The 10,710-nt window shown below is 40.1% G+C and overlaps 1 protein-coding gene across 3 annotated transcripts in view; it reads left to right on the forward strand.

Annotated features, from left to right (window-relative positions):
• NIBAN1 (niban apoptosis regulator 1) overlaps positions 1–10,710 on the forward strand; it is a 74,079-nt gene that overhangs the window by 59,563 nt on the left and 3,806 nt on the right. For all 3 annotated transcript variants that reach the window (XM_027463644.3, XM_027463647.1, XM_072041423.1), the window contains 7 exons: positions 3,441–3,545; positions 3,640–3,802; positions 4,780–4,967; positions 5,219–5,380; positions 7,523–7,633; positions 8,244–8,351; positions 10,160–10,271. In XM_027463644.3, the coding sequence (XP_027319445.1) occupies positions 3,441–3,545; positions 3,640–3,802; positions 4,780–4,967; positions 5,219–5,380; positions 7,523–7,633; positions 8,244–8,351; positions 10,160–10,271 (949 nt within the window). The remainder of the gene's footprint in view (positions 1–3,440; positions 3,546–3,639; positions 3,803–4,779; positions 4,968–5,218; positions 5,381–7,522; positions 7,634–8,243; positions 8,352–10,159; positions 10,272–10,710) is intronic.

Consider the following 10,710-nt stretch of genomic DNA (forward strand, 5'->3'; position numbering starts at 1 on the left):
AAGCCACAGAACAGCCACACAGTGAGAGCACTACAACACCGTTATTTTATTCTAGCATAACTCCATTGATCAATACTACACCAATGTAGAATAACTTACTGGTGAATCAAATAAGGCATTAAAAAAACTAAAACCCCTATGGTGTAACTTTCAGTAGAGCAATATAAACCCAGTCCAGCACTTCCTAAAAATGTTGCTGCAGAGCTCAGATTCTTCAGAATGTGTTTGATCAGTTGTCACATTTATTATTCAGTCCGTGGTGCTCCAGTTAGGGTTATTCATGAGATTATCTCTTTTAAGTCCCACACTCAAAGCAGAGCCAACTTAGGGGCCTTGTGCAGTTGAGTTCTGAAGATGCCCAAGGCAGGAGATGGCACAGCTTGTTCCTATAACCACCCTTATGGGAAAATCTTTTTTTAATAACCAATAGATTGGAAATTAGGAGACATTACCTTTAGGTTGGACATTAGGAGACCTTTCTCCTCAAAAAGAGTCATCAGGCACAGGTTGCCCAGGGAGGTGGTGCAGTCACCGTCCGTGGGGGTGTTCAAGGAAAGGTTGGACGTGGTGCCTAGGGACGTGGTTTGGTGGGTGACATTGGTAGTAGGGGGATGGTTGGACCAGATGACGTTGAAGGTCTTTTCCAACCTCAATGATTCTGTGATTCTAATTAAAATTTCTCTTGTTTCTGCTTGTGGCCGTCATCTTCATCCTTTCCCTGTGCAACTCCCAGCAGAGTCTGGGTCTGTCTGCACGGTGTCTCCCCATATCTGCTGTGGACAGCAGTAAGGCCTCCCCTGAGCCTTCCATTCTTAAGGCTGAGCAACTCCACCTCTACCCATGTCATGCGCTCCATCCCCTGACTGTCTTGGTGGCCTCCGCTGGACTCATTCCTGTGTGTCACGTCTTGTAATGGGAGCCCAACACTGGACACTGTTCCAGATGTGGTGTGACAAGTACTGAACAAAGGGTAATGTTCTCCTCCATTGACCTGCTGTTGCCCTTTGCTGCAAGAACACCGTGCAGACAGATGCTGAATTTGCTGTCTACAAGGATGCTCAAATCCTTTTCTTCAAAGCTGCTTTCCAGCCAGTTGTTGCCAGCCTGTACTGGTGCCTGGGATTGTTCCATCTCAAATGTTGGACTGTGCATTTTCTTTTCCTGAACTTTATGAGGTTTTTGGCCCACCTCTTTCTTCAGCCTGTCTAGGTCTCTGAATAGCAGCCTTGCCCGCCAGCGTATTGACTGCTCCCCCAAATTGTGAGCATCTGTATTCCCAGTCTGATGTCTTTTATTTCTGATTGGAACCAGCTGCAAGCCTGAGTTGCCATTTAGTAGCTGGGTTCAGAAAGGGTGATGCATCTCTTCTACAGCTGAACCCTGCTGCAAACTGAGAAAGTTACTGAAAGGGAAAAGTACTCAGTGTTGATTTAGAAAAATACAGCAATGAAAAACAGACAATATACTTAAATAATAAAAAGTGGGGCAACGATAACTTTTCCTTAGTTTTTCTACATGCCAGCACAAATACTTGAATGGAGATTTTAATGTATATAAATTCTACAATGTGAAAATTTTACTGTATTTGTACCAGTTTTACTGACAGAAGTAATTGTTTGAAAAGTTTTTCACAAACTCCATCAGCTATTCATTTTATCCCTTTTTCCTCTGGATAGCGTTGGAGCTAATGAATCTTTTGTATTGTGCTACACTTCTTGGAAAAAAAAAATCAGAGTAGAATTATTTGATCTACAGATTACCCCAATTTCTGTATTCCCTTTCCAGGGGATACCAGGTTTTACTGGGACCTCCCATCCTTGTGTGAATTGTGAAATTGGTGTTCACAAGAAATACTCCTAAAGATCCACATCAGTATCATTCTATCTTGCTTTTTTTTTTGGGTCAAGAGTCATAGAATCATAGAATGGATTGGAAGGGTTGGAAATGTGTTGGAAGGGACCCTAAAGATCAATTTGTTCCAACCCTCCCATGCCACCCACTGCATCAGGTTGCCCAGGGCCTCATCCAACCTGGTCTAGAACACCTCCAGGGATGGGGCATCTACAGCCTCTCTGGTCAACCTGTTACAGTGCCTCACCTCCGTCTGAGTGAAGAATTTCCTCCTAACCTCTAATTTAAATCTGCTCTCTTTTAGTTTAAAGCCATTATCCCTTGTCCTATTGTCATCTGCCCAAGCAAAAAGTTGCTCTCCATCTTTTTTATGAGCCTTCTTTAAGTATTGAAAAGATGCAGTGAGGTCTCCCCAGAATCTTCTCCAGGCCAAACATCCCCAGCTCTCTCAGCTCTTTCTTTCAAGAGAGGTGCTCCAGCTTCTGAGCATCCTTGTGGCCTTCTCTGTACCCACTCTAACAGCCCCACATCCTTCTGGTACTGGCAGCCCCAGACCTGGATGCAGGACTCCAGGTGGGGCCTCACACGGGCAGAGCAGAGGGGCACAGTCACCTCCCTCGGCCTGCTGGTCACACCTCTGTTGGTGCAGCCCAGGATGCAGTTGCCCTTCTGGGCTGCAGGCACGCACTGCTGGCTTGTGATCCGCATTTGATGTCAAAGGCCTTGTAGAAGTCCAGGTAGATTACATTGGTCATTTTTCTCTTGTCAATTGATGCGGTCACTCTATCAGAGAAGGCTACCAGACTGGTCAGGCATGATTTGCTCTTGGTGAAGCCATGCTGACTGCCTTGGACCACCTCCTGCATGTGCCCTGACATTGCTTCCAGGAGAATCTGTTCCATGATCTTTCCGAGCACAGAGGGGAGTCTCACCAATCTGTAGTTCTGTAAGTCTTCCTTTCTACCCTTCTTAAAAACAGGAAAAAGTCACTGTTTTGCCCCAGCAATTGCTTAGAAGTTCAGGGAACAGCTGCAGAACTTACTTGCACCAGCTGGGAATCGAATGCGGGTAACAAGAATGGGAATTTTGCATGATACCACTACACCACTGTTGCTGCAAGGTATTTTCTTATTAGAAGTGACCTTTGGCTGATGAATCTTCAGAACAACTTCTCAATGATGCTTCTGGGAGGGCATCAGTGTCTCAGAACAAGGTCAGCCTTGAGAAGCAACAGTCATTATAACAGTTTTTCAAATGTTTTTGATACAGCTGACATAAATGATTTTAGCTCCATTGTTTTTCACATGGCAGTCTTTCTAACAGCATACAGTAAATTTTAATAGACATATTTGTTTGTCATCTTGGTTCATGTTGTTAGTTGATGGTCTTTCAAAACCTGTCAGAGAAAGATTCTTCAGATGGAATTCATACCTGATATTTTAAAAACAGTCCTCCTGGCAACCTGGGACAGCTAAGCTGTTGTGTGTTTGGGGTTGCCTATATTTACATGTCATTCTGTGATGCAAGTGCTCAGTTTTTAGATGGCAAACAATGTATGAACAGGTCATTTTAATGTCATAACCATATAGATCTTGAGCAACCTTGTGATGGAGGAACTCCTTCCTAACCTTCAGACGATGATCCTGCCTAAAATGAAAGGAAAGAGGAATGACAGGAAGCGGGCCTGGTTTGGTGTAAGTATGAATATTTCCAGAGTAGTTGCTTCTCATACTAATTGTCTGAATGTGCTGATTCTAATCTTTGCTTATTAATTTAATTTGAATTTAGTTTGTAGAAGAAACGTATGGCTTAGTCCAGCAGCAGGTTTCAGAAGGACTGAGTACCTTGAAAGAAGAGTGCAGAGAGTTTGCAAAATCTCTTGAAGGAACCATTCGCTCAGACATGGATCAGATTCTGAACTCCAAGAACTTTTTAGCTGGAAAAATCAAAGGTTAGTAGGAAAACAAATGTGTTTTGGAGCAATCCTTAATGTTTCCCATTGTGCTGCTCAAATTACCAGATGTCTTTGTCTTGAAATCCTTATGTGTTTTGAAACTCCATCCGGAGATGCTCATTTTCAGAAAACAAATGCTTTGAGCCCCTGCTACCCTTGATGGGAACTGACACCTGGGGCAGCTGCATCTGTGAAAATACAAAGTCTTCTCAAGTTGGAGCTAGAGCTGGCAGGTTATGAGTATCCTGATTAGAGCTGCGTATTCTGCTTTAATTTTTGCTTGGACAGCTTTGTGAAATGAAGGTATAGATTACATGAGCATAATTTAAAGTGTGGTGGTTTTGACCTTATGTCAAGAAATGCTTCACACAAATAGGTTCTGGTTAAGTGACAAGTTCATAGGATACCAAAGCATGATTAAAACAAAGAGCTTTTTAAATGATGTCAAACTAATATGAAAAAATATATATTTGCCATCAATGTAAAAATTAGTGTTAGAAGTAGGCAAACATCAATTGATGTTGCTTAAGTTAACAAATAAATAAATAGCTGATCACTTAGGAGCTGTTTTGATAAATCTCCGGATGTTACATTGATATTCTCAGATAACAGCCTAGGATGCTTTCAGTGAACTGTGGAGTACCAAGGTCAGATAAATCCTATACAAGCACCATGACCAAGCTTTGTGCAAACTCCCCAGTATTTACCAATACTTACAGCTTCCCTTTCCTCTCCTCTCACAGTGTTCCCATGCTGCTAGTTTGCTTAGGTGGGGCATAGGAAAAGATGTTTCATTGCCACTTGAAAAACTATAAACTCTCCTTTCATCACCCATGTCATCTCTGAGAAGGTGTGACTCAAGAAAAAAATATGGGGACATTTAATCCATTGCAAAGTATATCAGTTCAGATTACATTTTTCACTGTATATCTTAGTCGCCTAAAATGCATCCACTGTTTTGTCTTATGCTCCAGCCACTGTTTCTGAGCCTGCTCAGAAATGCTGCACAGAAAATATCCAGCCATTTCTCACATCCATATTGGAGGAGCTTATGGGTCCTGTGAGTTCTGGATTCACTGAAGTTCGTTCACTTTTTGATAAAGAAGTTAATGAAATCATCCAGAACTTCCAGAAGACAAAAGATATCACAAAGCTAAAGGAGGTAAGACAAAAATATAACTGGAGCCTTTTACATTAGCACTTTTCTACCTAGAACTTGAGTGACAGCAGTACTTGCTTCCCAAAGTGGTGGTATATTACTGCTTTGTTCGTGGTCTAGAAAGTCTTGTGGAAGTTGTGCAACTAGAGTGTAGATAATCAGAATTTGTTTTAGGGCCACTCGTATATTCTCTACTTAAAATTGGTTTCCAGCTGCTTTTTCTCAAAGCCTGTTTTTCCTCCACTGGAATGCAGAACGTGGATCAGCTGATGAACCTGCCATTCAGTTCTGTGAAGATGGAGCCTTGCTATCTCAAAGTGAACCTCCTCCAGGAGCTCCTTCAAGACCTCAAGAGTCGCTTCAAGGTCTACCACATTGACTTTGTGGTTCAGAGGACACAGAACTTCATGCAAGAGGTACTGTAAAATCCAGTTTTTCCTCTTGAGAGAACAGGTTAGGTTTGTTCTTCTAAGCTGCTTCAAAGTAATCTTGATAAAGAGCTGTGCAAGAGGCTCCAGATATATACCAAGCAAAACGTAGATTAAAAAAAAAAAATAAGAGAATTGCAGCTAGAAGCTCATTTTCACATTCATATTTGTGACATTGCATGCGTGAGAGTCTTTCAGTAAATTACAAGAATTTTGGATGGATCAACACTTCCCATGAACCTTGACATTCTGAATTCTTGGTGTCTTAGCACCCGGGAAGGTTGCGCTTATGCCAACAGGGTAGCTAAAATCCACCTGATTTTCATTCTCAAGCGTTTATTTTTCAGGAAGAGTCCTGAATAATTTTAACAAAATAGAGTGTCTCCTTCTCCTTCTTGATAGTTTATTTTTTCATGAATATAAAATAAGGCAATTAATGTTAAAAATTGCCAATTTCTTTGACACAAATGATGTCTCAGGATGAAGCTATTTTAACCAATTTCACTTCTCATGGGAATAGCTGAAGTGAAATCATTTCATCATTTGAGATGATAAAGGAATGTTGCCTTTTTTTCCCCTCCAGTGTGTATTGGTATAAGCTGTAATTTTGCTTTGCTTTTATTTCTTCTGGATCCCTGACCAGAAATCTATTAAGACCTGGCCAATAGACTTTCCATTGCCAGAATGCAGGGCAGATTTGGCCTTTTAACAATATGTTGAATCCTGTGATTACAATCCATAGCTGAGAAATTAAGTAATCTAGTTGGTCATTTTGTGAAATGGAGGTCATCTTGTGAAATGGAACTGGTTCCCTCCCGTGAAGTGGGAATTATGAACATGGAAAGTAAGTTTCTAGCACAGTGTTTGGATAGGATTTTCCTAAAAGCAGTTTTTCTAATTACAGCAATGATCAGCAGCCAACGATTTAATCAGAAATAAAATCCTGATTTCATGTCTCAGTCTTTCAAGGAAACCATTCCAAAATGCTGCTCAAATAAAATGTCTTTCAGTAAGTGAAGACCATGAATCAAGACAAAGAATTAGACAGAAAATACATCCTGTACAAACCAAGTTGTTTTTTTTTTAATGTAAGGAAACAAAATTCACAATAAATAAGTTAAACAAGAAATAAATAAGCTAAACCTGAGCAGAAGTTACTCTGAAAGTGCTGTTATTGTTTCTCTTTAAAAGAGGCTATTATTTTTCTCATAAAAATAATAAGTAGCTTTACTTTGTGACATTTTCACATGGACATTTATTTTATCAACAAGTAAGGTCACACATGTCTGTGCTCATGTATTTTTAATATAAAAGAATCATTCAGCTTAAGTCTAACTTAGGTGGAGTATTCCTTCTTTCAGTGCACAGTTACAGGCTTGGGAGCTTGGCATCCTCTAGTGGTCAAGTTTAGGGAATTTAGGAGAGAAACATTCAACTAGTGTAAATAAACCAGCTCCAGTGTCTTCAGCAAAGCGATGCCAGTTTATGATTTGCTCCAAATAATAACACAAATAAAAAGTGAGTCATTCATCTTGGAATTAGTCTCAAACTTAACTATACATTGTTCCTGTACTGGATAGTACAATTTGATAGTACAATTTGTACTATCCAGTACTAATCTGTACAGGAAAGCTATGATTAAAGATACTAAGGCTTAATTTCTTTATTTACTGAAACATTTCTATGCATGTTAGCCTTTAGAGTACTAAAATAGAGAGTAACAAGAGAAACACAATTTTGGGACAATATAACTGAACCTATTCTGAATAAGTTTGTGAATACAACTTTTTAGCAGACTTTCTGGTATTGATCCTGCTTTATGCTCAAGGTAGAAGTTGAGGTAGTTCCATTTTCCTGTGCTCTTGCATTAATGTAAGAGATTATTCTTTTTGTTTTCCAATTACAAAGCTGAGTGTTGCAATCTAAACTGGGCAAGGCTTTTCTTCCCCTTCCATGATCATTTGAAGCACTTGAAAATATGTATTGATTTTGATTTTTTGATTATTCTTTCTCTGTTTCACCTCTCAGAAATACAATTTAAGTTAATGGTTACATTTATCAGGTTTCTTTATGTATGTAGACATTTTGTGCTAGTTGTCTTTAAAATATATTTTTTATTATTATTCTTAGCTGATGGAAAATGCAGTTTATACTTTTGAGCAGTTGTTCTCTCCAAGTCACCAAGCAGACTCAGCGAAAGTTGCAACAACCATTGAAAAAGTCAAACTGAGAGTACTGAAGGTAAATGCTAAGCTTTTGTGCAGTAAGATCTTGTGTTCTGCCTTTTAAGAAACCTAAAGAGAGCATCTCTTACGTGAATTTACCTGAGTATTTGAAAGAAGATACCTCTTACTGTCTGGTGGGAAATGCTGATTTGGTGGCACTTAGCAAAGCTGCTCATTTTGGGGGTAAAACCAAGTTCTGGGCAAACAATTATAAGAGTATTTACATGTGCAGTCATTTTAATTACTATTAAATCAACTGGAAATGATGCTGTGGATCTGAGTAAATAATTTTATATTAGTTTACAATCAGCCTGCCCCTAGAATTCATTTCCCATCAGTGCTAAAATACCTGGAGAGAGCAAGCATGAGGCTGTTTCTAGCTCAGACAAAAAAAAAAAAAAAAAAAAAAGAGAGAGAGAGAAAGAGATACCAGAAATCTCTCTGATCTCAGAGTATTTTTCCAAAAGCTGCACTGGAATTGAAACCCCTGAATGTACCAATTATACAGTATCCCTTGGTATTTCCCTGTCACCAGTTACAGGTTAACAAGAGCCAGTTCCTCCTGTGAATGATTAATAACGCCAAACATGTGTGGACTTGCTTCTCTTCTTGTCTGTCTTTAACAGCAATATGATTATGACAGCAGCACTATCCGGAAGAAGATATTTCAAGAAGCACTAGTACAGATTACTTTGCCCACAATGCAGAAGACACTGGCTTCAACATGCAAACCAGTAGGTTACATTACTGCTCTGTGAGTAAAACAAGAAACACAAAACAACAGTAGTAAAAGGCAAGAAAGGATTAACACCTTGACTATAAATCTTAAACTGTGTAAAGCTGTTTTCTCTCATGCCTATTTGGACAAAATATGTTTATATTTGCCAATTTGTGGATTGATGTAGTAGCATGGTACAAGATGTGGAATGGATTTAAGATTTTGGGACACATGGAAGCTGCATATACAGCTTGCTTCCTCAGAGATAGCTGCAGACCATTGCCCATCCCCATTTTGCTTCTTCCCTAGTGATCTGAAGTCCCCTCAAACTGAACTCCTCTCTCTATATGACAGTTGCCAGTTTAGGTTCTGAGTTTGTCCCTGTGTTCGGCATCCCTGCTGCAAGCTGAAATTTGATCATTTGGAGAGGGCAGCACCCAGAGGCACCACTGTGACTGTACACAGCCTCTGCTCACAACCTCCTTCAAAGCCAAGAGCTTGTTTGGGCAGCAGGAGCAACAAGCAGACGGGCCATGGGCTGGTATTCAGTGATTTTAAATTGAAGCAATTGTGTCAGCAGTCAGGAAACAAACATACAGGGACTGTCTCTGTTGTCCTTAATCATTCTGGTAGGGTAGTACTCTGCAAACACCAGCTGCAGATGTTATCAGTGTGGCGCATGAGGGGCCAGCTGGAATGCTGTTCACCTTGCCTCAAATTAATTAGTCCTTTCTTTTCTTGCAGACCACGCACATTCACTTGCATTTTCATTGTAGCTGATGGAAGATGACTACCCTAACCCATCCCTGCCCTTTTGTTTCCCTGATGTTCATCAGTTCCCTGAGGCTCTTGCTGAGTCTCTCTAGCTTGTTTTGGTTTAAAAAGCAAGTGTAAAACCAAGCGTTTATTCAAGTTATGCTTGTAAATCTTTGAGTACAGATCATTCGAACTCAGGACTTTGAAAAATGTATTTAAAATCACTCTCCTCTCTACGTCATTCTACATACTACCATATCCCCAGAGTAACAGTTGTAGTAACTCTTTGCTGTGTGTCAGTAGTGCCTTCAAGACATGGTGTTCATGCACAGGGGTGAGCAAGGAAACAAAACTATTTCATCCCCTTAAATATAGAGTGTGGAGTCCTATCTAGTGTCTGCCATACAGGGCCAGAGGAAGCAGTGGTGGTGCAAACATCCCAGAAAACTTTTGAATTTGTACCTATGCAGAAGTGAGAGGCAAGGACACCTTTCACTGGACCAGGTTTCTTAAAGCCCCACCCAACCTGGCCTTAAACACTTGACATTAAAGACTTAAATCCACCAGATGTTAGTCTGTAGGTATCCCTTTTAGAAATGGGCAGCAGTCACTTTGTTTTCTTTTTATGGACCACCAAGCTGCTTCCTAGTGATCATGACTCACTTATTGCATAGATATAGCCTACTACATATAATTCAGTAAGCTGAATATGTTACACACCTATTAAAAAAAACAAAACCAAACCCTGGATCTCCCATGCTCACTGTGGATTTGCCTCCTTGGACAAACAGTGAGTGAGGCATTTCCTCACCAACTCTTTATTTCAGAATTGTTTATTACAGTGCAGATGACAGTGATCTATAGTGCTTCTAAATGTAATTGTAGTGTAAGAACAGTGTTTGGTAAGTGCATAATGAATTGTGAAAATATATACTTCATTTACTCATAGTTCAAAAGAAGCATTGCATGACCTGGTAGATGCAGATGCTCTACTGAAGTAGGACATTCAAAAATCTCTGAAATTGCTGTGTTTTTATGCATCTGTTCCTTTCTTCTGTGTCTGCACAGGAGCTGCAGAAATATGAGCAGTTCATTTTTGCTGATTACACTAGCGTGATCCAAGTAGAGAATGTGTATGAAGAGATTTTATATCAGACACTGCTTGAAGAAACCCTGAAAGGTGAGGATACTCTAGAAGTGACAGTAATAGCATTTTGGCCATTGGCTGGTGGTGAGCTATTGGTCCTGGCAGTCTCTGAGCCAGGTCCCAGCTTTGCCAAAGAATTACAGTGCTACTGTTTGGATTCAGCTCACTGAAGATGTGTGGCAAGCCCTAAAATTTAAATTCATGTAGTGACATCACTAAGCTTGGGAAAGTCAAAATTACAGCGTGGCATCAGCATATTTCTGACAAAATGTAACCTTCATTTTATCTTGATTTCCTGGGCCCAGGAGTGAAATTATGCTCTTATTTGTAAAGGCCTGGTGACATCTAATGGCAGTGAAAATGAATTTCCCCAAATGAAATATACTGCCAGGTGCAGTTTCCCATACATTCTTGATGCAAATGCAGTACACCGGGCAGATGTCTCTGCTTGTGTGCCAGAAAATGAAACCAT

This window comes from Anas platyrhynchos, chromosome 8 (genome assembly GCF_047663525.1).
Source record: "Anas platyrhynchos isolate ZD024472 breed Pekin duck chromosome 8, IASCAAS_PekinDuck_T2T, whole genome shotgun sequence".
NCBI classification, from domain to species: domain Eukaryota; kingdom Metazoa; phylum Chordata; class Aves; order Anseriformes; family Anatidae; genus Anas; species Anas platyrhynchos.